At 40.3% G+C, this 27,661-nt stretch overlaps 2 protein-coding genes across 3 annotated transcripts in view; one reads left to right on the plus strand and one right to left on the minus strand.

Annotated features, from left to right (window-relative positions):
- Positions 1–27,661, plus strand: part of CYTH3 (cytohesin 3) — a 155,553-nt gene that overhangs the window by 66,683 nt on the left and 61,209 nt on the right. The gene's annotated exons all lie outside the window — the stretch shown is intronic.
- On the minus strand, positions 25,395–27,072 carry LOC128560900 (tubulin beta chain-like). The gene has a single exon (XM_053554509.1). It carries the CDS (start codon positions 26,703–26,705, stop codon positions 25,587–25,589), a length of 1,119 nt encoding a protein of 372 aa, XP_053410484.1. The 5' UTR covers positions 26,706–27,072; the 3' UTR covers positions 25,395–25,586.

Below are 27,661 nucleotides of genomic sequence, written 5' to 3' on the forward strand. Positions count from 1 at the left end.
CTTGGTTATATCTTTTTTTTGTTGTGATTTTTTTTGGCCGGGGCTGGGTTTGAACCCGCCACCTCTGGCATATGGGATCAGTGCCCTACTCCTTGAGCCACAGGCGCCGCCTGGTTATATCTTATATGACTATAATGCAATATCAAAATCAAGAAAATCGCACTGATAAAAGTTGTGTGTATAGTTCTGTGTCATCTTGTCACATATGTAGATTCATGTAATCACCACTGCAATCAAAATACAGAAATGTCCCATCACCACAAAGATCTCCCTGTGCTACCTCTCCTGTCCTCTAATCCTTCCTTAACCTTAAATAATGACTAATAAATATATAGGGTAGACCTAAAGTTCATGTGCAATTTAAAGTTACAACTGTTTTAAATTGCACACAAACTTTCTGTGCACACTGTATTATCCATCTCTGTAATTTTATATAAATGTAACCATATAGTTTATAACTTTCTGAGGTTGGCTTATTGTGGTGGGGGAGGGGCAGAGCCTTACTCTGTCACCCTGGGTGGAGTACTATGGCATCATAGCTCACAGCAACCTCTGGCTCGAGCGATCCTCTTGCCTCAGCCTCCCAAGTAGCCTGGCAAGTTTTTCTATTGTTTTCTATTCTACTAGCCACAATGCCTGGCTAGTTTTTCTATTTTTAGTAGATATGGGGATCTTGCATGGGCTGGTCTTGAACACCTGAGCTCAAGCAATCCAGCTGCCTCAGCTTCCCAGAGTGCTAGTATTACTGGCCTGAGCCTGCTTTCTTGGTTTTTAACTGAGGATTTTACCCTTACATTCTATCAAATAGTTTTGTGTTTAGTTCATTCATTTTTATTGCTAAATAATATTCCATGGATGGGTGTGTCACAGATACAATACTTGGGTTGTTTCCAGATTTTGGATATAAGTAAAGCTTCTGTGAACATCTGTGTACAGGTTTTTTTTTTGTTTTTTGGGTTTTTTTTTGAGACAGAGTCTTACTGTGTCACCCTGGGTAGAGTGCTGGGCATCACAGCTCACAGTAATCTCAAACTCTTGGGTTTAAGCAATTCTCTTGCCTGAGCCTCCGAAGTAGCTGGGATTACAGGTGTCCACCACAATGCTCAGCTATTTTTTGGTTGCAGTTGTCATTGTTGTTTAGCAGGCCCAGGCTGGGCTCGAACCTGCCAGGTTCGATGTATGTGGCCAGCACCCTACTCACTGAGCTACAGGTGCTGAGCCTGCGTATAGGTTTTTGTGTGGACATACACTTAAGTTTCTTTGGGATAAATGCAAAAGAGTGATTATTACTGGGTCATATGGTAAATGTATGCTTAATTTGTATGAAACTGCCAAGCTGTTTCCAGAGAGCTATATCATTTTACATTCCCACTAACAATGTATGAGAGATCCAGATTCTCTGCATCCTTTCCAGCCTTTTGGTATTATCACTTTAATTTTAGCTGTTTTAATAGATGTATCATGAAATCGCTTCATGGTCTTAATTTGCATTTCTTTAACGACTAGTGGGCTGAACATCATTTCATGTGCTTACTTGCCATACCTTCATTGGTGAAATGTTTGTGTTTTGCCCATTAAAAAATAAAAAATTGGATTGTTTGCTTTTACTGCCAGGTTTTGAGAGTCCTTTATCAAATATGTGGCTTGCAAATTTTTTCTCTCCATCTGTAGCTTATCTTTTCATCTTCTTAACACTTTGTAGAGCAAAAGGTGTTCGTTTTGATGAGGTCTAATTTAATTTTTTTTAATGGATTGTCAGTCATGTTGGTATCATGTCTAGTAACTCTTTACTCAGTCCTAGCTCCCAAAGATTTTGGTTTTTTTCCTAGAAGTTTTATAGTTTTACATTTAAGCTTATGCTTAATTTAATTTTGGGGTAAAAGTTGAAGTTTAGATCAAAGTTCATTATTTTGCCTATGAATATATAATTAATTGTTCCAGCACCATTTTCTTTTTTTTTTGAGGCAGAGTCTCACTATGTTGCCCTTGGTAGAGTGCTGGGGCGTCACAGCTCACAGCAACCTCCAACTCTTGGGCTTAAGCAATTCTCTTGTCTCAGCCTCCCAAGTAGCTGGGACTACAGGCGCCCACCACAATGCCCAATTTTCTTGTTGCAGTTGTCATTGCTTAGCTGGCCTGGGCCAGGCTCAAACATGCCAGCCTTGGTGCATGTGGCTGGTGCCATAACACCGTAACCACTGTGTTACAGGTACTGAGCCTCCAGCACCATTTTTTTTTTTTCTATTGGCACCAGCATCATTTTTTGAAAGGAATATCCTCCTGGCCAGGTGCAGTGGTTCACGCCCGTAATCCTAGCACTCTTTGGAGGCCAAGGCAGGTGGATTGCCTGAGCTCACCAGTTTGAGACCAGTCTGAGCAAAAAAGCAAGACCCCGTCTCTACTAGAAATAGAAAAAGTGAGGCAAGAGGAGTGCTTGAGCCTAAGAGTTGGAGGTTGCTGTGAGCTATGACACCATGGCACTCTACCCAGGGTCACAGCTTGAGACTGTCTCATTAATTAAAAGAAAATAAAAAACTATATCCTCTCTCTATTGGATTGTTTTATACCTTTGTCTGAAATCACTTGGGTGTATTAGTGTAGACTCTTTTGTGTTCTCTGTTCTGTTCCATTGATTTGTGTATCTGCTAATGCCACAGTTTTGAATAATATGTAAGTCTCAAAATCAGGGAGAATGATTCCTCCAACTTAAGTTTTTCTTCAAAATTGTTCTAGATATTCTAATTCTTTTGACTTACCATTATAAATTTGAGAATGATCTTTGCTATATCTTAACTTCCTGGAATTTTGATAAGAATGATAATAAACCTATATATCAATTTGGGGATAACTGACATCTTTACTATGATAAGTCTTTTAATCTGTGATCATAGTATGTCTCTCCATTTATTTAGATACTTATTTCTTTCATCAGTATTTTGTATAATTTCCGGTACATGTTTTACTAGATTTATACCCAAGTATTAAGGATTTTCTTTTTTTGGAGAAAAAGAATAGGAAAAGAATAGATGGAGGTAATAGTGGTGTTGCATGTTAAATTTTGGCTTTCCTCATACTCATTGCTAAGAGAAATACAATAGATTTTTATATGTTGATCTTCCTTACATCCTGCAGTTTTATTAAACTCACTTATACGATTTAGGAGGTTTTTAAAAATTCTCTGGGATTTCCTGTATAGACTGTCCTGTAATCTGCTAGGAATATTTTTACTATTTCCTTGTAATATCTATCCCTTGTATTTCCTTTTCTTGCTTTATTGCACTAGCTGGAACTTCCTATACTAGTTGTTTCTAATATTTCTTTATCCTCTTAATATCTCATTATTGTTCATTGCTTCTTTTTTTTTTTTTTTCATTGTTATATTGGATTTTTATTTCTATTATTTTCAATTTTTTACACTTTTCTTTTTTTACTTCAGATTAATAGGTAACAATTAGGTTACAATGTTTGCATTTGTTAGGTAGAGTCCCCATTGTAGTTGTGTCTCACACCCGGAAATGTGCCATATACCCTTACATTGTACCCATTAAGTGGGAACACACAAATCCCTCTCCCTCTTCCTTCTTCCTCAACTTGAATTTAATTTTTTTTTTTTTTTTTTTTTTTTTTTATTGTTGGGGATTCATTGAGGGTACAATAAGCCAGGTTACACTGATTGCAATTGTTAGGTAAAGTCCCTCTTGCAATCGTGTCTTGCCCCCATAAAGTGTGACACACACCAAGGCCCCACCTCCCTCCCTCCGTCCCTCTTTCTGCTTCCCCCCCATAACCTTAATTGTCATTAATTGTCCTCATATCAAAATTGAGTACATAGGATTCATGCTTCTCCATTCTTGTGATGCTTTACTAAGAATAATGTCTTCCACTTCCATCCAGGTTAATACGAAGGATGTAAAGTCTCCATTTTTTTTAATGGCTGAATAGTATTCCATGGTATACATATAACACAGCTTGTTAATCCATTCCTGGGTTGGTGGGCATTTAGGCTGTTTCCACATTTTGGCGATTGTAAATTGAACTGCAATAAACAGTCTAGTACAAGTGTCCTTATGATAAAAGGATTTTTTTCCTTCTGGGTAGATGCCCAGTAATGGGATTGCAGGATCAAATGGGAGGTCTAGCTTGAGTGCTTTGAGGTTTCTCCATACTTCCTTCCAGAAAGGTTGTACTAGTTTGCAGTCCCACCAGCAGTGTAAAAGTGTTCCCTTCTCTCCACATCCACGCCAGCATCTGCAGTTTTGAGATTTTGTGATGTGGGCCATTCTCACTGGGGTTAGATGATATTTCAGGGTTATTTGATTTGCATTTCTCTAATATATAGAGATGATGAACATTTTTTCATGTGTTTGTTAGCCATTCGTCTGTCTTCTTTAGAGAAGGTTCTATTCATGTCTCTTGCCCATTGATATATGGGATTGTTGGCTTTTTTCATGTGGATTAATTTGAGTTCTCTATAGATCCTAGTTATCAAGCTTTTGTCTGATCGAAAATATGCAAATATCCTTTCCCATTGTGTAGGTTGTCTCTTCGTTTGGTTATTGTCTCCTTAGCTGTACAGAAGCTTTTCAGTTTAATGAAGTCCCATTTGTTTATTTTTGTTGTTGTTGCAATTGCCATGGCAGTCTTCTTCATGAAGTCTTTCCCCAGGCCAATATCTTCCAGTGTTTTTCCTATGCTTTCTTGGAGGATTTTTATTGTTTCATGCCTTAAATTTAAGTCCTTTATCCATCTTGAATCAATTTTTGTGAGTGGGGAAAGGTGTGGGTCCAGTTTCAGTCTTTTACATGTAGACATCCAGTTCTCCCAGCACCATTTATTGAATAGGGAGTCTTTCCCCTAAGGTATGTTCTTGTTTGGTTTATCGAAGATTAGGTGGTTGTAAGATGTTAGTTTCATTTCTTGGTTTTCAGTTCGATTCCAAGTGTCTATGTCTCTGTTTTTGTACCAGTACCATGCTGTCTTGACCATTATGGCTTTGTAGTACAGACTAAAATCTGGTATGCTGATGCCCCCAGCTTTATTTTTATTACTAAGAACTGCCTTAGCTATACGGGTTTTTTTCCGGTTCCATACAAAACGCAGAATCATTTTTTCTTTCTTTTTTTTTTTTTGTAGAGACAGAGTGTCACTTTATGCCCCTTGGGTAGAGTGCCATGGCATCACACAGCTCACAGCAACCTCCAACTCCTGGGCTTAAGCGATTCTCTTGCCTCAGCCTCCCGAGTAGCTGGGACTACAGGCGCCCACCACAACGCCCAGCTATTTTTTTTTTGGTTGCAGTTCAGCCAGGGCCGGGTTTGAACCCGCCACCCTTGGTATATTGGGCTGGCGCCTTACTGACTGAGCCACAGGCGCCGCCCCAAAATCATTTTTTCTAAATCTTGAAAGTACCATGTTGGTATTTTAATAGGAATGACATCGAATAGGTAGATTGCTTTGGGAAGTATAGACATTTTAACGATGTTGATTCTTCCCATCCTTGAGCATGGTATGTTCTTCCATTTGTTAATATCCTCTGCTATTTCCTTTCTGAGGATTTCATAGTTTTCTTTATAGAGGTCCTTCACCTCCTTCATTAGGTATATTCCTAGGTATTTCATTTTCTTTGAAACTATGGTGAAGGGAGTTGTGTCCTTAATTAGCTTCTCATCTTGACTGTTATTGGTGTATACAAAGGCTACTGACTTGTGGACATTGATTTTATATCCTGAAACATTACTATATTTTTTGATGACTTCTAGGAGTCTTGTGGTTGAGTCTTTGGGGTTCTCTAAGTATAAGATCATGTCGTCAGCAAAGGGGGAGAGTTTGACCTCCTCTGCTCCCATTTGGATTCCCTTTATTTCCTTGTCTTGCCTAATTGTATTGGCTAGAACTTCCAGCACTATGTTGAATAGTAAAGGTGACAGAGGACAACCTTGTCTGGTTCCAGTTGTAAGAGGAAAAGCTTTCAGTTTACTCCATTCAGTAAAATATTGGCTGTGGGTTTGTCATAGATAGCTTCAATCAGTTTTAGAAATGTGCCACCTATGCCTATACTCTTCAGTGTTTTAATTAGAAAAGGATGCTGGATTTTATCAAATGCTTTTTCTGCATCTATTGAGAGGATCATGTGATCTTTATTTTTGCCTCTGTTAATATGGTGGATAACGTTTATGGACTTGCATATGTTAAACCAGCCTTGCATCCCTGGGATGAAGCCTACTTGATCATGATGAATGACTTTTTTGATGATAAGCTGTAATGTATTGGCTAGGATTTTGTTGAGAATTTTTGCATCTATATTCATGAGTGAGATTGGTCTGAAATTCTCCTTTTTGTTTGGGTCTTTTCCTGGTTTTGGGATCAGGTTGATGTTTGCTTCATAGAATGTGTTGGGGAAGATTCCTTCTTCCTCAATTTTTTGGAATAATTTCTGCAGCACAGGAATAAGCTCTTCCTTGAAGGTTTGATAGAATTCTAGAGTGAAGCCATCTGGACCAGGGCATTTTTTGGTTGGAAAATTTTTTATTGTTTCTTTGATCTCAGTGTTTGAAATTGGTCTGTTTAGGAGCTCTATTTCTTCCTGGCTGAGTCTAGGGAGAAGGTGTGATTCCAAATATTTATCCATTTCCTTCACATTGTCAAATTTCTGGGCATAGAGTTTCTGGTGTTCATTGCTTCTTGAATAGCAGTGGTAAGAGCAAAATTTTTGCCCTATTCTCAATATTGGAAATCTCTCTTACCTTTATGTTTGAGGTTAGCAACATGTATGTATGATTTTTTTGGTAGATGTACTGTATCTAGTTGAGGAAATTCCCCTCTGTTTTTAGTGTCTGAGTTTTAATCATAAATTAGTATTGATTTTTTTCCATTTTTTTGTGTGTATCAATTGATAAGGTTTTTCTTATTTATCCTGTTACAATATGTTGGATTACATTGATTCATTTTAAAATATTGAAACAGATTTTTGTCACTGGAATAAACCTACTTGGTTCTGGTGAGTATGTGTGTGTCCTTTTGTTAAGGATCTTTACATCTGTATTCATGAAGGATATTGGTTAGTGAGTTTTTTGGTTTTTTTTTTTACACTATCTTTGTCTCATTTTGGTATTAAGGTAATACTAGCTTCTTTTTTTTTTTTTTTTTTGAGACACAGTCTCAAGCTGTCACCCTGGGTAGAGTGCTATAGCATTATCATAGCTCACAGCAACCTCCAGCTCTTGGGCTCAAGTGATCTTCTTGCCTAGCCTCCCAAGTAGCTGGGACTACAGGTGCCTGCCACAACGCCTAGCTATTTTTTTTTTTTTTGGCAGTTTTTGGCCGGGCTGGGTTTGAACCTTCCAACTGCGGCATATGGGGCTAGCGCCCTATTCTTTTGAGCCACAGGCACCACCTGCCCACCTATTTTTTTTTTTTTTTTTTTGCATTTGTTGTTTAGCTGGCCTGGACCAGGTTTGAACCCACCAGCTTCTGTATATGGCCGACACCCTACGCACTGAGCAACAGATGCTACCCTTAATTCTTCTATGTTCAGTAGAATTCTCCAAGAAATAAGGTACTTAGAGAATTCTTTTTTGGGAGTTTTAAAATTGCAACTTCAATTGTGTTTAGTATATAATATTATAGGCTCTTCAAACTATTTCATTTTAGGTGAGTGGCAGTAGTTTTCTTAAAGGAACTGTGCATGTCATCAGTTTAGTAGTTTGTAGTATTTCTTTATCCTGTTAATATCTCAAGAGACTGTAGTGATATCCTGTTTCATTCCTTATTATGGTAATTTGTGCCTTTTTCTTTCTTTTTTTTTTTTTTTTTTTTGAGACAGGGTCTTGGTCTGTTGCCTACGGTAGAGTACAGTGTTGTTGTCCAAGCTCCCATGTTTGATCTCTTCTCTCTTTTGATCTTGTTAGAAAGTTGTCAATTTTAATCTGTCTTTTAAAGGACTGTCATTTTTGTTTCATTGATTCCCCCCTCTGTTTCTGTTTTCAGTTTTATTGCTGCTTATTATTTCCTTCTTCTTATTTTAGGTTTATTTTGCTCTTCCTTTTTTAGTTTTTTTGAGCTGGGGATTTAGAATATTTATTTGATACTTTTTCCTCTTTTCTAATGGAATTATTTTAATGCTGTAAATTTCCCTCCTAGCACTGCTTTAGGTATGGTCCACAAAATTTGTTGATGTTGTCTTTTCATTAATTTCAGTGTATTTGTATTTTATTTATTTAATTTACTTTTTTGAGACAGGGTCTCATTATGTCACCCTCGGTAGAGTGCCATGGCATCACAGCTCACAGCAACCTCAAACTCTTGGGCTTAAGTGATTCTCTTGACTCAGCCTCCTAAGTAGCTGGGACTACAGGCACCCACCACAATGCCCAGTTATTTATTTTTTTGTTTGTTTGTTTTTGTTGCATTTGTTACTGTTGTTTAGCTGGCCTGGGCCAGGCTTGAATCTGCCAGCTTCGGCGCATGTGGCTGGCTCTGTAACTACTGTGCTATGGGCACTGAGCCTCTGGTTTGCTTCTTTTGTCAAAGAGTGCATTGATACGATTTCAGTTTTTTTTTTTTTTTTTGAGAGAGTTTCACCTTCTCACCCTCTGTAGAGTGCTGTGTCATCACAGCTCACAGAAAACTCAACATCTTGGGCTTAAGCGATTCTCTTGCCTTACCCTCCCAAGTAGCTGGGTCTACAGGCGCCTGCCACGATACCCAGCTGTTTTTTGTTTGCAGTTGTCATTGTTGCTTAGCAGGCTGGGGCCGGGCTCCAACCTGCCAGCCTCGGTGTATGTGGCTGGCACCCTACTCACTGAGCCATGGGAGCCAAGCCTGATTTCATTTCTTTTAAAAATTTATTTTTGGCTGGGCGTGGTGGCTCACACCTGTAATCCTAGCGCTATGGGAGGCCGAGGCAGGTAGATTGCTTAGCTCATGAGTTTAAGACCAGCCTGCACAAGAGCAAGAACCTGTCTTTACTAAAAATATAAAAACTGAGGCAAGGCTTAGCTGTTAAGCGCCAGCCACATACACCACCCAGGCCAGCAAAACAACAATGACGGCTGCAACCAAAATATAGCCAGGCATTGTGGCGGGCTCCTGTAGTCCCAGCTACTTGGGAGGCGGAGGCAAGAGAATCGCTTGAGCCCAGGAATTGGAGGTTGCTGTGAGCTATGATGCCACAGTACTCTACCCAGGGTGACAGCTTGAGACTCTGTCTCAAAAAAAAAAAAAAAAAAAAAACCTCAAAAAACTGAGGCAAGAGGATCACTTTAGCCCAGGAGTTAGAAGTTGCTGAAGTTGCTGTGAGCTCTGATGATGCCATAGCACTCTACTCAGGGCGACAGAGTGAGACTATGTCTCAAAAAAAAATTATTTTGAGGTTGTTTTATGCACCAGGATATATGGTCTATTCTGGTATGTAGTTGTGTTTGTTTAATATGTATTAGATTAGGACCTGCATATATATTTTTTTCTTTACAAAAAATAGTTTATTGCACAAAATATAGGGAATTCCCAAACACACTTAAGTTTATATATATTAAAACAAAAAACCATGCTTTTTGAAGTTACAATTTGTTATACATGGTGACACCTTTCCCCTGAATGCCACAACTTGAGGATTCTTTTGTGAGGAAATTTTTAATAGAAATGAGTAACTTTTATTTATTATTATTATTATTATTATTATTTTTGGCTGGGGCTGGGTTTGAACCTGCCACCTCCAGCATATGGGGCCGGCGCCCCACCCCTCTGAGCCACAGGTGCCGCCCGAAATGAGTAACTTTTAAAACCATTGAATTTTCTATTCCCTCTAGGACCTGCATATTTTTGAAGGACCATTATTCAGCCTACCATATGCTATTGTCTATCCCTTAAGAGATTAAATATCTATCCCACATGTAGTATACAGTTGTCCCTTGATATCCATGGGAGATTGGTTGTAGGAATCCCCTTGGATACCAAAACTCATGGATACTCAAGTCTCACAGCTGGCCCAGGGAAACCTGCGGATATGAAGTTAGCCTTCCATATCCCCAAGTTCTGCATCCTATGAACCATTCGATCCATGGTTGGTTGAATCCATGGGTGCAGAACACAAGGATACTGAGGGCTGACTCTTATTCCAACATCCCCACAGTCTCAACCCATATAGCATCAATTCACAGTTGAAAATATCTCATCTGGGGCGGCGCCTGTGGCTCAGTTGGTAAGGCGCCGGCTCCATATACCGAGGGTGGCAGGTTCAAAACCGGCCCCGGCTGAACTGCAAACCAAAAAATAGCTGGGCGTTGTGGTGGGCGCCTGTAGTCCCAGCTGCTCAGGAGGCTGAGGCAAGAGAATCGCTTAAGCCCAGGAGTTGGAGGTTGCTGTGAGCTGTGTGATGCCATGGCACTCTACCGAGGGCGATAAAGTGAGACTCTGTCTCTACAAAAAAAAAAAAAAAAAAAGAAAGAAAATATCTCATCTAAATATCATCAACTTGTAAGTCCCAAATCTCATTTCAAACAGGTGTGGGTGAGACTCTGGGTACAGTCTATCCTGGGACAAAATTTCTTTCCATCTGTGGACCTTCGAAGCTAGAAAACAAGTTGTCTGTTCCCAAAATACAGTAGTGGGACAAGCATAAGATATCAGTTGTAGAGCGGCGCCTGTGGCTCAGTGAGTAGGCCCCATATACCGAGGGTGGCGGGTTCAAACCCAGCCCCGGCCAAACTGCAACAAAAAAATAGCCGGGCATTGTGGCGGGCGCCTGTAGTCCCAGCTGCTCGGGAGGCTGAGGCAAGAGAATCACATAAGCCCAAGAGCTGGAGGTTGCTGTGAGCCGCGTGTGACGCCACGGCACTCTACCGAGGGCAGTAAAGTGAGACTCTGTCTCTACAAAAAAAAAAAAGATATCAGTTGTAGACATTTCCATTCCAGAAAAGAGAAAAATGGAAGGAAGAAAAGAGTTATCAATCCCAAGCAGCTTCAGAATCTAACTAGCGAACTTTCACTAAATTTCAGGGCCTGAGAAGAATCCTCTGTGGCTTGAGGCTCCATCCTGTGGGCCCAAGGCTCTACCAACAAAGTCATCTTTCCTTTTTCTTGAAGGGTAGCATGTGTTTGTAGCTGAGTAGTTTTAGCAACCTGTTTCCTGTCTGTAGAATTTTGAGAATTCAACAGCTTTTTTTCATTTTGTCCTCTCTCTGTCCTTTTCATTCCAAGCTGGCAGAGTTTCTCTACTGTTAAAAAATTCTCCAAAATCTTATGGGTCTCCTGTGTATTTCATAGGGATTTACTCCATTAGACAAGAGGCTTCTCCACAGATGTTTCCTTTGTAATCCCATTTCTGCTGAGATGATTGAAGAGATCCATGAGTGACAGCCCTAATCTTTTCAGAGCTTTTCTGTGTGAATGAATATTTTGACCTTTAATTCTTGCAAAGTACTAGGAAACTGTTGGCCAGCCCCAGTCTGGGCTTTTTCTTTAGAACATGTTTTTCTGACAGTGAATCGCCTAATTTTGTCTTTTGCAATCTGGGTAGCCTCAGAATTTCCCAAATTAAGTCCTAGTCTCTTTTTGTATGACAGTTTCCTTTTTATTTTTTAATCTCACATTTTACTGTAACCAACAAGCCAGGTTGTACCTTTAACACTTTGCTTGGAAATTGCCTCAGTTAAATATCTAAATTTATCACTTAGGAAGGAGTTTTCTTTTTCATATGATTTAGGAGACAGTTCAGCTAAGCTCTGATTAGGCATGTAATAGTTTAGTCTGTAATAGTTTCCAGAAACAGGTAGATCATGTCTTTGTGAGCCCTCACCAGTAGTACATTTAATGTCCTCACCCCACCCTTTTTTTTTTTTAAACAGAGTCTCCCTAAAGTTCAATGGTATCATAGCTCACAGCAACCTCAAACTCTTGGGCTCAAGAAATCCCCTTGCCTCAGCCTCCTGAGTAGCTGGGACTACAGGTGCCTGCCACAATGCCCAGCTATTTTTTTTTGCTGTTGCAGTTGTCATTGTTGTTTAGCTGGCTTGGGCCGGGTTTGAACCCGCCAGCCTCAGTGTATGAGCGCCACCTGAGCTATGAGTGCCACCCTGCCTGGCTATCTTTGGTAGAGATGGGGTCTCGCTCTTGCTCAGGCTGGTCTCAAACTCATGAGCTCAAGCACTCCATCTGTCTCAGCCTCCCAGAGTGCTAGGATTACAGGTGTGAGCCACCACTCCCGGCCTTAATGTCCACTTTTCTACCAACAATGTGTTTATTATGGTTTAGGTATAGACTTTCTCTATTGTGCTTCTTTTCTCGGTGTTCTTGGTGGCGTAGTCTTCAACGCACCTGTGGCTCAGTGAGTAGGGTGCCGGCCCCATATACTGAGGGTGGTGGGTTCAAACCCAGCCCCAGCCAAACTGCAGCAAAAAAATAGCTGGGCATTGTGGCGAGCGCCTGTAGTCCCAGCTACTTGGGAGGCTGAGGCAAGAGAAGCGCCTAAACCTAGGAGTTGGAGGTTGCTGTGAGCTGTGACGCTACGGCACTCTACCAAGGGTGATAAAGTGAGACTCTGTCTCTAAAAAAAAAAAAACAAAAAAACCCCAACAAAACCAAAAATTAACATTTCTACGAACAGTCGACTTAAGGCAATGTAGACTTTTTCTATCATTTTCTTCAAAGTTCTTCCGGTCTCTGCCCCTTACAATTCAAAAGCCAGTTTTATATTTTTAGCTATTTGTTATAAATACCTAAAACAGTACCCAACTAAAATCTGTATTTGTTTCCTGTGGCTGTTATAACAAATTACTGCAAACTTTACAGCTTAAAATAATGACAGGAGGTAAGAAGTCACTTTGTTTTGTGTCAAAGCAAAAATATCTGATGGGACTGTATTCCCTCTGGAGGGGAAAATTCACTTTGTTGCCTTCTCTAGCGTCTAGAGCTGCGTTTCTAGTATTCTTTGGCCCATGACCCCTTTCTCCTTTTCACAGTCTTGCTTCAGTCATCACATTGCCACTTTCTATGTTAAGTCTTACCTGTCTCCTCCTTAGAAAGATATTTCTGATTACACTTAGATCTCCTCTGGATAAATCTCCCTAAGATTCTTAATTGTATCTGCACAGTTCCTTTTGTCACATAAGGTAACATTCACAAATTCTAGGGATTAGAACCTGGGTGTCTTTTGGGAGTAATTATTCAGCCTACTAAAATTTTCTGTGGGCACTTGAAAAGAATGAGTACGGTGCTGTTTGGGAGTGTTCTACACTGTCTCTTAGATCTTGTTGATTGATAATATTGTTGAGTTCTTTCCTATCCTTCCTAGTATTTTAGTCTAAATTGTTCTATGATTATTAAGAGAGGGGTATTTATTCTCCAGCTATAATTGTTGATTTATCCATTTCTTCTTTCTGTTGTTGGAGTCACATATTTTGCACACATTTAGAATTGCCATTTTTTTTCTTTTTTTAGACAGAATCTCACTTTGTCACCCTCAGTAGAGTGCTGTAGTGTCACAATTCACAGCAGCCTCAAAGTCTTGGGCTCAAGTGATTCTCTTGCCTCAGCCTCCTGAGTAGCTGGGATTACAGGTGCCTGTTACAATGCCCAGCAATGTTTTTAGAAATCAGGTCTCGCTCTTGCTCAGTCTGATCTTGGACCCTGAGCTTAAGCAATCCACCTGCCTCGGCCTCCCTGAGTTCTAGGATTACAGGCATGATCCATTACACCCAGCCTCCTTTCTGTTTTAAAGAACTTCTCTTCCCCTAGTCATTCTTTTAGGGTAGGTCTGCTGGTAACAAATTTCTTTTAGTTTTCCTTCATTTTAGAATGTCTCAATTACCACTTTATTCCCAAAGATAATTTTGCCACATGTGGAATTCAGGGTTGACAGTTCTTTTCTTTCTTCACTTGAAAATGTTTTGCTACTTCTCTGGTCATTATGACTTTGATGAGAAACCCACTGATATTCAAATTATCTTTTTTGTATAGTAAGGTGTTATTTTCTATGGCTGATTTCAAACTTTTCCGTCAGAAGTGTATGTATGATGTGTCCTGGTATAGATTTCTGGGTTTGTTCTATTTTGAGTTTGTTCAGCTTCTTGAATTTGTAGGGGTTTGGGGGGCAAATTGAGAAGTTTTCAACCATTTTTTTCAAAAAATATATTTTTTCGTCTACCTTCTTTGTCTTCACTTGTTTTAGGGAAATTCTCTATCAAGTGCCCCTTTTAACTGTGGAATATCTTCTGCTCTTGGCTTATTAGAGTTGAAGGAATAATCAAAATTTTTCTAGTTGTGCTCATCTCTCTGAGATTTTCCTTTTTGACTCACATGGTCCATATTGTAAAATGGTGTTCTAAAATCTATCAGTATTCTTTTGAAATACTTCTGAAGAAATAGATATAATCCTCCACAGGGGGCATTTCATTCTGTGTTCTTCACATACAAAAGTTTGCGTAGGGTGGGTTTTGTTTAAAGTTTCTTCTGTTTTTATTTACCAGAAGACCTTACTCTTTTGTCTAAAGCTGATCAAAGTTAAGATAAGAAAATACTGTTGTCTCAATACCAACAATACAACTGGACAGTACTTGCTTATGGTGGTAAGGAAGTAGCCTTTCAGAAGGAGAATGTTAACACTGGCCAATATTAGTCTCTCTCTCTCTTTTTTTTTTCTAAGAGATAAGGTCTTGCTCTGTTGTCCAGGTTGGAGTATAGTGGCGTGATTATAGTTCACTGTAGCCTTGAACTCAAGCAATCCTCCTGCCTCAGCCTTCCTAGTAGCTCAGACATTTTATGTTACTGTTGGAAATCTTGGCAATCTTATGTCTCCTTCAGGTTAGATTTGAAGGAAACAATAGATTATAGGTTCTATTTGTTTCTTGATCTAGTAAGTTATGCTGGCTGAATACTTGTTAATTTTCTAATATGGTTTGGTTAGGGTATGCTCAATTTGTTTATTCTCTAAAGTCACTTCTGGGCTGAAGCTTTGGAGCAGAAGTGTGGCTTTTTTAGGTACCACCTCCATAGGGGAACTCCAGGGCCAAAAATATGTACTTCTCTTGGAAATAACACTAGTTTATGGTTTTGAAGAGCTGAATGGTGTAGGTTATTTAGGAATTCTTAGTAATATTTGAGAAGAAAATAAAAGTAATTTTTTTTGCAAAGCATTTCCCCTTATTCAGAAAATTAGAGGAAAATACCATTAAAATTGCTTAGGAATTTGTAGAGTTCTCTAGTAGTCAGTTAAGCTTTTAAAATTTGTTTTGAATTTTTATAATATTTTTAACATTTTATTATGAAAATTTCAAATATTCAGAACAGTTCAAAAAAATTTACAGTGACATGCATAAACTCACCACATACAATCTAGAATTAACTTTTTGCTATGTATGCTTTATCACATATCTGTCCATTTATCCATCTTTTACCTATCCATGAATCCATCTTTTTTTAGGTGTTTCAAAGTTGCAGGTATAAGTACACAGCCCAGGCCTGCCAAACAATAATGACAACTACAACCAAAAAATAGCCGAGTGTTGTGGCGGGCTCCTGTAGTCCCAGCTACTTGGGAGGTTAGGGCAAGAGAATCACTTAAGCCCAAGAGTTTGAGGTTGCTATGAACTGTGACACCGTGGCACTCTACTGAGGGCGACATAGTGAGACTCTGTCTCAAAAAAATAAACCAGGGGCGGCACCTTGGCTCAGTGAGTAGGGCACCGGCCCCATATACCGAGGGTGGTGGGTTCAAACCCAGCCCCGGCTGAACTGCAACGCAAAAATAGCTGGGCGTTGTGGCGGGCGCCTGTAGTCCCAGCTACTCGGGAGGCTGAGGCAAGAGAATCGCTTAAGCCCAAGAGCTGAAGGTTGCTGTGAGCCATGTGACGCCACGGCACTCTACCGAGGGCAGTAAAGTGAGACTCTGTCTCTACAAAAAAAAAATAATAAACCAGGCTCGGCGTCTGTGGCTCAAGTGGCTAAGGCACCAGCCACATACACCTGAGCTGGCGGGTTTGAATCCAGCCCAACCCACCAAACAACAATGATGGCTGCAACCAAAAAATAGCTGGGCGTTGTGGCGGGTGCCTTTAGTCCCAGCTACTTGGAAGGCGGAGGCAGGAGAATCGCTTGAGCCAGGAGTTGGAGGTTGCTGTGAGCTGTAATGCCACGGCACTCTACCCAGGGCGAAAGCTTGAGGCTCTGTCTCAAAAACAAAACAACAACAAAAAAACCCCAAAAATGAAAAAACAAAAACCTTTTCTTTTGGGTAATAACAATGGCAGAAGATGGAATACTTTCCTGGGATTGAGATTGTATTGCAAAGAATGGGATCAGACTTCCTCACTGTGTGGTAGATTTTTTTTGTTTTGTTTTGAGACAGAGTCTGACTCAGTTGCCCTGGGGTTGAGTGCCCTGGTGTTATTACTCAGAGCAACCTCAAACTCTTGGGCTCAAGTGATCCTCTTGCCTCAGCCTCCCCAGTAGCTGGGACTATAGGCTCCCTCCACAATGTCTGGCTATTTTTAAAGATGGGGGTCTTGCTATTGCTCAGGCTAGTCTCAAACTCAAGCAATCTGCTGGCTCAGCTTCCCAGAGTGCTAGGATTACAGGCGTGATCCACCTTGCCCAGCCTTGTATTGTAGATTTTTTTTTTTGCTGGGGCCGGGTTTGAACCCACCACCTCCGGTATATGGGGCTGGTGCCTTACTCACTGAGCCACAGGCGCCACCCTGTAGATTTTTAAAATGCTAGGCACTAATGTCATTAAGGCCCTCTGGATTTTGAATTTAACACAAAATTATAGAAATCTTACTAAAATGCTGCTAAAGGTTTTTTCCTTCTATACCTAAAGTGTTTTCTATACCATGTGACAATAGACAGTGTGCTAGGGCATATTTTCAGGAATCTACTAAGATCATGCAAATGAAGGAAATAGCTCTTAATAACTAATAAAAATGATGTCTCATCCCTGGAACAGTTTTTATGAAAAGCCTGTGTTGTGACTACTCTGATAACTCAGCAAATGCATGGTGGCTATAAAGTTCATATGCAATTTAAAATCACACACTATTTTTTTGGCTAGGTATGATGGCTCACGCCTATAATCCTAGCACTCTGGGAGGACAAGGTGTGGATTGCCTGAGCTCACCAGTTTGAGACCAGCCTGAGCCAGAGCAAAACATTATCTCTTAAAAAAAAAATAGCTGGGTCTTGTGGCAGGTGCCTATAGTCCCAGCTACTTGGGAGGCTGAGGCAAGAGAATCACTTGAGCCCAAGAGTTTGAGGTTGTTGTGAGCTATGACGCCAAGGCACTCTACCGAAGGTGAGAAAGTGAGACTCTGTCTCAAAAAAAAAAAAAAAAAAAAAATTGCACAGTATTTTAAATTGCACACAAACTTTATGGCACCCTGTATTTCTGAGCACCTGCTATGTGCTTGGTCACAATTCTTGGTGCTAGGAATTAAGTGATGAAACAGCAGGCAAGAGCCTTGTCATTGGTAGTTGATATTCTTGTAGGAGGAAACAGAAACTAAACAATAAATCAGGCTATGCTACTAATAACATTAAAACATAGCACTTCATTGTACAGTAGTCTGATGTAGTTACTATTATTATCCCCATTAAAGATGAAATAAGTGTGTAGAGAAATTGGAACTCTTGTTTTACAGTTACCCAGGGTGGTCTCAAACTCCTGACTCAAGTGATAACTCCTTCCTCAGCCTCCCAAGTTAGCTGGGATTACAGGAGTGTGTCACCACACCCAGCATCAACCTTTCTATTGCCCTGGGTAGAATGATGTGCTATCATAGCTCATAGAAATCTCTAACTCTTGAGCTTAAGCAGTCCTCTTGCCTCAGTCTCCCGAGTAGTTGGGACTATAAGCTCCCACCACAATTCCTGGCTAATTTTTTCCATTTTTAGTAGAGATGGGGTCTTGCTCTTGCTCGGGCTGGTCTTGAACTCCTGAACTTAAGCAGTCCACCCTCCTCGGCTTCCCAGAGTGCTAGGATTATAGGTATGAGCCAGCATGCCTGGCTAACATCAATTTTAACACATTGTTGACTAGGAATATAAAACAGTGCAGCCACTGTGGAAACTATGTTGGAGGTAGAATACCACATAATCTTTTATAGTAGCTGACAGATGGAAGCAACACAAGTGTCCATAGCCAGATGAATGGATAAAAAAGTGGTCTATTCATATAATGAATTATTATTTTGCCTTAAAAAAGGAGGAAAGCCTGCCACATGTTACAACATGGATGGATCTTGAGGACATCCATTATGCTGAGTGAAATAAGCCATTCCCCAAAAAGACAAATACTGTATGATTCCAATTACAGTATTAGGAATTATGTGAGGTACCTAGAATAGTCAAATTCATAGAAAGTAGAGTGGTGGCTGCCCTGGAGCTGGGGGAAGAGGGAATGGGGAATTAGTATTTAATAGGGACAGTTTTAGTTTTGCAAGAGGAGAAGTTCTGGAGATGGATGATGGTGATGATTGCATAAGAATGTGAATGTGGTTAATAGTACTGAACTGTACACTTAACCCATTGTTGATGGGTCACAAGTTAACTTGTGTTTTCATGCCCAAATGTTGATGACCAATCATGAGTTAACTCATGTTTGCACTTGCATTAGCTATTGCAATTTTTAAGACACAGGGTAATGTAGGCTATTGTAAAAGCTTTCTTGATCGTGTCACTAGAATAATAGCTGGTGACGTGGGCTAGCTTCTGTGTAAAATTGCCAGTCAACAATGTGTTAAAAATGGTTGGTGCTGGGTGTGGTAACACACTTCTGTAACCCTAGCTACTCAAGAGGCTGTAGGAGGAGGATCACTTGAGCCAGGAGTTTGAGACTGGCCAGGGTAAAATGTGAAACCCCCATCTCAAAAAAAAAAAAAAAAAAAAAAAGAAGAAAGAAAATTGAGATGGTAAATTTGATGTTATATGTTTTTTACTACAATTAAAAATTTAAGTGGGATAAGTGAAGCACAGGTATCTGATCTCACACAGCTAATTAAGTGGCAGGGCCAGGAGTCAAGCTTGCTGTGTTACTCCAGAGCACGTGCATTTCGTTATCATTCTGTACTGTGTACTGCTTCCAAAACACTTGATAATGGTAAGTGCTATGAAAAAAATAAAACTGATGTCTTAGAGACAATGATTGTGCAGGGAGCTGGGGATGCTACAGGGAGATCAGGGAAGCCATATTTGAGGTCTAAAGAAGAGGAAGGGAAGTAGCAGAGGAAGCTGGGTGTTTGGCGTGTGGATGGGGACAGGTAGAGGTAGATGGGGTCAATCAGGGAGGGCATTGTAGGCTCAGGTAAGGGGATTGGATTTTATTCTGAGGCCTGTGGGAAGTCACATTTGCTTTAAGCAGAGACAATACATGATTTAATTTATATTTTGGTGTGTACTGCCAAAACTCCACTTGGAAAGGAAATTGAGAAGAAATTCTGGAATATTTATTTGTCCATTTTGTAATCAAATGTCAAATTGAAGACTTCAAGGTTTATACAAGATCCTTGCCCCTCATTTTTGTGTGTGTGCTGTTGAAGCATATTTAAGTGTGATGAATATACCAATGAAGGCCTGCTTTTCTTCTTCTTCCCTTTCCTCCCCTTCTTCCTCCACATATTCCTCCGTCCCTTCCTCCTCTCCCTCCTCCCCCTTCTCTCTCTCTTTTCCACCTTCCTTCCCCCCCTCGTTAAACTTTCTTTCAAACTTTATTCCCAGGCGTCTTCAGCTTAACTAGCTGCAAAGGAAGAATTATTTATAAGCAAAAACTATAAAGAGCTGCAGTGTCCAAGGGGCATGTGCTTAGAAATATTAGAGATCTAGATTTTATTAGATCCACAAACAAGAACAATTCTAAAAAGCAAACATAATATAAAATAGCAGCTCCCAGTAACTTCAAGTTTCAGCTTCAGAAGTTGACTCAATTCAATTTGCCTCATTCTTGAAAGCCTCATCAAAATTCTCCATGAGATCTGGAACTTCATCATCATTATCCTCTCCAGTAGCAAGTGATGCTTTTCCATCCACTGATTATTTAGGCAGAGCGTCAGCCTGCCTCCTTAAACTAGTGAGACTGTCTGCACTAAGCTGGCTTAAGATGCTGGGCAGCATTTCTTTCAGCTCTTTTGTCTCAGCATGGGCTGTAATGGTGAAAGTGTTTGCTGCCATAGATGCCTGAACTTTTAGAGTTATGAAAGTGGATCACTGCTCCTTGGTTTGTAAACATACTTACCTCTTCAACACCAGAGATATTGTTTACACCTAACTTCCTTAAGGAGAGCTGAAGTTTTTCATCATCTGCTGTAGCTGTTGTATGAACCACCTTCTTTCTGTGAGCAGTTCCTTTCTCACCAATGCACACTTACGCCGTAGTTTGTCAAGTTTCTCTTGGTTCACTATAGTTTCTTTCATCTGAGGCTCTTTCCTTGGGTCCGCTGGCAGGTGGAGGAAGAGACAGTGTCGTGTTGCCCTGCCCCCAGGACAGCCACCCCTGGCTTGACCTCACCCCCTTTACCCTGGAGAGTCAGCCTGAGTTGGTGAGCTGGTCAGTTGGTCAATTGCATTTGACTTCCTCTCCTCAGCCCTGTCCCTCCCTGCCTTGCTTCTTCTGAGACACCCGCCCCCCACCACACACAACTGTTGCTTCTTGAAAGATACTTAGTTACAGATGCTATGGAAGAAAAAATACTCCTTTGCTAAGCCTGGGAACCACTACTTAAGATGATGTGTGAGGTTGTGAGATGATGTGTGAGGTTGTTTCAGAATTCATCAGAGCTAAGGAAATGAATTGAGGAAAAAAGGACTGAAGGTTTCTTTTGGTGACACCGGTAGCATTGGATATGAATTCAGATTTCATGCATTTTTAGCCACAATTCCACCTATGGATACAGCAAATTGGTTTTGAAAATGTTTTTGTCTTCTCTTAATGATGTTCTCAAGGACAAAGTTTTTGAAAATAACTTTGATGAAAAGAATACAATCTAATCTTAAATTTCAGGTGATAAATTTCTGACATCATAGTTGTGAGCTCATTTGAAATCCAATGAGGAATCTTCTCATCTGTCAGATCTTTTAGGAGTTTTTCGAAGTTTGCGTTGATTAAAATGTCAGAAATGAATTTCAGAAAGATGTTTTAGAGAATTATTTTGTAGCTTTGAATGTTATTATCCCTATTTTAAAAATGTTATTAATAGACTTTATTTTTTAGAACGGATTTGGATTTACATAAAAATTGAGCAGATAGTACAGAGTTCCCATCTATTCCCCTCTGGCTCAGAGTTTCCCTATATATTCGTGCCATCCATTTGTTACAATTGATGAGCCAGTATCAGTAAATTATTATTAATTAAAGTTTACAGTTTACAATAGGATTCACTCTTGTGAATTCTGTAGGTTTGTGGGTACTGACAAGTGCACAATGACATGGATCCACCATTATAATATCATATAGAAGAATTTCATTGCATAAAAGGTCCCTTGTGCTCAAGTATTCATCCATCTTTATGTCCTCCTAAACCTTTGGCCATCAGGCATCCTTTTACTGGCTCTATAGCTTTTGCAGAGATTGACTTTCACATAGTTGAAGTCATACAGTACGTATCCTTTTCAGATTGGATTCTTTCAGATAGCTATATGCATTTAAGCTTTCTTCATGTCTTTTCATGGCTTGACAACTCATTCCTTTCTATAAATGATAATATCTCATTGTCTGAATGTACTGCACTTTGTTTATTCACCTATTGAAGGACATTCCTGCTGCTTCTCGTTTTGCGCAATTAGAAATAAAGCTGCTATAAGCATTTATGGCAGGTTTTAATGTGGACATGGTTTCCAACTCAATTGGGTAAATTCCTAGGAATGCAATTGATGGATTATATTGTAAGATTGTTTAGCTGTGGGAGAAACTGCCAAAACTGTCTTGCAAAGTGTTATTACATGGCTTTTTACTCATGAGTATTTGTGAAACTGTTCTCTCTTCCCTGAACCACAACTTCTCACTGTCAAAAGAATCAGTTAATCAGGGTTGATGTTACAAGTTGTTTATTTCTAAATAAACAAGGTAAGAAGTCTCAGTGTCCATTATTTTTCATGATTGAGGTAAAAATATGTACTTTCCTTTAAAATATTTATTTTTGAGATGCAATACTTATTTTGAAATTTCAAATAATATTCCAGAAGAGGTTTTTTATTAGCTTGAGATGCTAATAGTATCCCAATTACAAGCGAGGAAAGTTAGGCACAGAGGTGTTAGGTAAGTTGTCCAAGGTCACATAGCTCGTAAGTGGCATAGACAAGATTTGAGACAGGAAGATCAGCTGTAGTATTCAGGCTCTTAACTACTATGTTTCACTATCTCTCTACTCAATATATATTATATTGGTGATTTGTGTTTGGGACTTATATAGTCATTGCTGCATTTTAGCAGTCGTTCTCAAATTTTAGTGTTGAAAAAAATCATTTGGGAAGCTTATTAAAATTCAGAATTCAAGGCTTTATACATAGAGGTTCTGATTTGGTGGCTTGGGGGAGATACTTAGGCAAGTACCTTGAAGTGATTCCAATGGAGAAGGCCTATAGACTGTTGTATTAAACTGTTGTAGCAAATGAGCTAGAATCAGTGATTCAAATGAAGTACTTTTGATATGGATTCCAGATTGCTGGCTAACTCCTGGCTGTTATGTTTAGTTTTGCCAGATGGAACCAAGGAGTAAACTGTCCTTTACTACTGTATTTAGTAAGGCATATGCCATTGCCGTGGTTCTCCTGTTGCTTGTTGGTGGTTGGCTACATCACCAAGCAAGATCAACAATTGTGGGTTTGCATGTTGGTTGTCTAGAGGATAAGTCTAAAAGACTAATTTGGATAGGTTTGCAACACCGTGTTTGTTTTGCCTGCAACACCATGTGAATACAAAGCAATTATTAAAAACTTGTTTTTTCAGGATATTACAAAAACCTTGAAAAGAAAAAAGAAAGGGTGGCGCCTGTAGCTCAGTGGGTAGGGCACTGGCCACATACACCGAGACCGTTGGGTTTGAACCTGGCCGGGGCCTGCTAAACAGCAATGACAACAAGTCCCAGCTACTTGGGAGGCTGAAGCAAGAGAATCGCTTACGCCCAAGAGTTTGAGGTTGCTGTGAACTGTGATGCCACAGCTCTATATCCAGGCTGACATAGTGAGACTCTGTCTCAAAGAAAAATAATTGTTCTAGCCCAGGCAACAGAGCAAGACCCTATCTCAAAACAAATGACACACCTTACAGTCCCTTCTCTAATACCTCATTTATTGCTAATTTTAATCTATCATCTTTGTAGTATATGGAAATTCTTTTTTTTCTTTTTTTTGGGCCGGGGCTGGGTTTGAACCCGCCACCTCTGGCATATGGGACCGGCGCCCTTCTCCTTGAGCCACAGGTGCTGCCCAGTATATGGAAATTCTTTACCTACCTCATCCAGTGATAGATATGTGTGCCTTTCTTATAGAAAAATTAGTAATTTTTTTATATGCTCCAAAAACCAATTTTGAAGAAATGCTATTGATTATAAAGTAAGCTGTTCTTTATAGCTATATGTGATTGATTCTAAGATACACGGTTTAATATCTCTGAAATTGGAGTATATCTTATAGTCTGGCATCTTAAAGTTAGTTGTGTTAGAATTTTTTCTTTAACAGAACATAAAATAATGGTTTACTTAATGGTTGGTGGATTTTTAGATTTTATGAGTATGTTATTCTGTAATTAGTAATTGCTCTAAAAAGTCCTCCTTCCCCCAGTGTCCTTGATAGTACTTCAAGGACTTGCCCTTTACGTGGTGCTTTGTATTTCAGAGCCAAAGGGTGTAAGGCACAGGTGGCAGGGAGGTCAATCGACTCATGCTTGTACCTCAGACAAGGTTGTCCTGAAATTTTCCTAGGTGGATTAGCATTGGTTCTGTTAATGTGTGACAGGTTATTAGAATGCTAGTTTAATGTCTTTTTCAAGAAATTCTTCCCTCTCTCTGTCAAGGATTAAAGAGGATCAGTTATTGGGACATAGTCTTTAAAGGGCAATAAATAAAGGTCCTAAGTTTTAAGTGTACCTAGAGGTCAAGTTTTTTTTTTTGGTTTGTTTGTTTTTGAGACAGAGTCTCACTATGTCACCCTGGGCAGAGTGCCGTGGCGTCACACCTCACAGCAACCTCAAACTCTTGGGCTTAAGCGATTCTCTTGCGTCAGCCTCCTAAGTAGCTGGGACTACAGGCACCTGCCACAACGCCCAGCTATTTTTTTGTTGTAGTTGTCATTGTTGTTTGGCTGGCCCGGGCTGGATTTGAACCTGCCAGCTCCTATGTATGTGGCTGGCGCCCTAGCCATGGAGCTCCAGGTGCCAAGCCGTCAAGCTGTTTTTTTATCAGTACATGCATACATGTGTGTATCTACTACTCAAAAACAGGTGACATTTGCAACATCACAAAGGCTTTTTAGGTTTTCTTTCTCAGGCAGTAGTACCTTCCACATTGCCAGATTACCCACTATTCCGATTTCTATCATGTAAATTTGTTTTATCTGTTCTTTACCTACTCTGCATATTTCCTATAAATGGAATCATGTAATATGTGGTCTTTTGTGGCTGGCTCATTTCACTTAGCTTAATGTATTCAAAGTTCATCTGTTGTAGCATGTATCAGTACCTCATTTATTTTTGTGGCTGAATAATAATAATCTATTATATGTATATACTATATTTTTTAATCTATTCATCTAATGATAGATACTTGGGTTGTTTCTGCCTTTTTCTTACTGTGAATAGTGCTGCTTTGAACATTTGGGTATAAGTTTTTATGTGGACGCATGTTTATGCTTTGGGGGAATATGTAACTAGGAGTGGAATTTCTGGGTTACATCATCAACTTTTTGAACAACTATGCAACTGTTTTCCAAAGTGGCTGTACTTTATATATATATATATATACATATACATATACATATACATATACATATACATATATATATACATATACATATACATACACACACATATATATACATATATATACACATATATATATAATTTTTTTTTTTTTTTAAGAGACAGAGTCTTACTTTATTGCTCTCGGTAGAGTGCCATGGCATCACAGCTCACAGCAACCTCCAACTCCTGGGCTTAGACGATTCTCTTGCCTCAGCCTCCCGAGTAGTTGGGACTACAGGCACCTGCCACAACATCCGGTTATTTTTTTATTGTTGTTGCAGTTTGGCTGGGACTGGGTTCAAATCCACCACCCTTGGTATATGGGGCCGGCACCCTACTCACTGAGCCACAGGTGCTGCCCCACTTTATTATATTTAAAAAATTAATTTCTTTTGCATATTCTTTGGATTTAAACAGTTGTTTTTCTAATTTTTAAAGGTGAGTGTTTAGAGTGTTTTTCTTTTTTTTTTTTTTTTTTTTCAACAAACAAGTATTTATTAAGCGCCTACGTGTGCCAGGCACTGTTCTAGACCCCCCCCCCAAAGAAAAAAAAGATAAGAGGCAGCAAACACGAATTCTGAGGTAGAGGAAAGGGGTAGTTGAGGAAGAAGGTTAAGGGGACTGAGAAGCTTGAGGTGATGGGGGCTGTGCCTTAGGCCTCCTCTTCAGCCTCTTCACCAAAATCTTCCTCCTCTTCTGCGGTGGCATCCTGGTACTGCTGATACTCAGAGACGAGGTCGTTCATGTTGCTCTCAGCCTCGGTGAATTCCATCTCGTCCATGCCCTCGCCTGTATACCAGTGGAGGAAGGCCTTCTGGCGGAACATGGCTGTGAACTGCTCTGAGATGCGCTTGAAGAGCTCCTGGATGGCTGTGCTGTTGCCAATGAAGGTGACTGCCATCTTGAGGCCACGAGGTGGGATGTCACAGACAGCTGTCTTGACATTGTTGGGGATCCATTCGACGAAGTAGCTGCTATTCATGTTCTGCACATTGAGCATCTGCTCATCTACCTCCTTCATGGACATCCGTCCACGGAAGACAGCAGCCACAGTGAGGTATCGGCCATGGCAGGGGTCACAGGCAGCCATCATGTTCGTGGCATCAAAGACCTGCTGGGTGAGTTGTGGCACAGTGAGAGCCCGATACTGCTGGCTTCCACGGCTGGTGAGAGGGGCAAAGCCAGGCATGAAGAAGTGGAGACGTGGGAAGGGCACCATGTTGACTGCCAGCTTGCGGAGGTCAGCGTTGAGCTGGCCAGGGAAACGGAGGCAGGTGGTGACACCACTCATGGTGGCTGAGACAAGGTGGTTCAGGTCCCCATAAGTTGGCGTGGTCAGCTTTAGGGTACGGAAGCAGATATCGTAAAGGGCCTCGTTGTCAATGCAGTATGTCTCATCAGTGTTCTCTACCAACTGATGGACAGAAAGGGTGGCATTACAGGGCTCAACCACGGTATCAGACACTTTGGGTGAAGGCACCACACTGAAGGTATACATGATGCGCTCAGGATACTCTTCTCGGATCCTGCTGATAAGGAGTGTGCCCATTCCAGAACCTGTGCCCCCACCCAGCGAGTGGGTCAGCTGGAAGCCCTGCAGGCAGTCACAGCTCTCTTCCTCCTTCCGTACCACATCCAGGACTGAATCAACCAGCTCAGCCCCTTCTGTATAGTGGCCCTTGGCCCAGTTGTTGCCTGCCCCAGACTGACCAAAAACAAAGTTGTCTGGTCTGAAGATTTGGCCAAAAGGACCTGAGTGAACAGAGTCCATGGTCCCTGGTTCTAGATCCACCAGGATAGCACGAGGAACGTATTTGCCACCTGTAGCTTCATTGTAGTATTCGGTCTAGCTGCAGACCGCTGTCCCCGTGGTAGGTACCGGTGGGGTCGATGCCATGTTCATCGCTGATCACCTCCCAGAACTTAGCACCGATTTGGTTGCCACACTGACCGGCCTGGATGTGCACGATTTCCCTCATAGTTAAAATTTATTGTTTTTGCTCGCCTCGAGGTGTTTACGGGGCAGATTTTTTTAAATGTTTTTTTTTCTTTCTGCTGGTCGCAGGCTAATAGAATGGAACGTGCCCCAAAAGATGGAGCAGCGAGGTCTGAACGCGCCGACAGGAAGGTTCTGAGAGGGAGCTAGAGTGTTTTTCAACTTAATTTTTTCTAAAATAAGCATTTTGAGTTGTGATTTTCTAAGTTATTTTTAGTTGTAGCATACAAATACAGTAGAACCTCCATAGTTAACTACCTTCCTACATTGACCACCTCCTTAAATTGACCTAATTTTCAAACACCACATGTATGTGTCAGTATAGTAAGCCTAGTTCCTTATCTTGACCAGTTTTTATCTTGACCAGTTTGTTACAGTTCCTGGGTGGTTAACTTACAGAGGCTCTACTGTATTGATAATGTAGTTTTTTGTTTGTTTTTTTGTTGACACAATTTCACTCAGTTACCCTGGGGTTGAGTGCCCTGGTGTCATAGCTCACCAAAACCTCAAACTCTTGGGTTCAAGTGATTCTCTTGCCTCACTTGAACTACTGAGTAGCTGTAGTTTTTTTTTTTTTTTTTTTTTTTTATTTTAAAACTTTATTTCTGCAAAGCCAATCAACAAGTGTTGGAAGGAAAAAGTGTAAAAGTTATTCTTGCATATTTGGGAACAGCAAGCACTTAGTTTGAGAAAACAAGGACTTAAAATAGTTCAATCAAAAGCAGTACCCT

Source organism: Nycticebus coucang, chromosome 12 (assembly GCF_027406575.1).
Source record: "Nycticebus coucang isolate mNycCou1 chromosome 12, mNycCou1.pri, whole genome shotgun sequence".
Taxonomy (NCBI): Eukaryota; Metazoa; Chordata; class Mammalia; order Primates; family Lorisidae; genus Nycticebus; species Nycticebus coucang.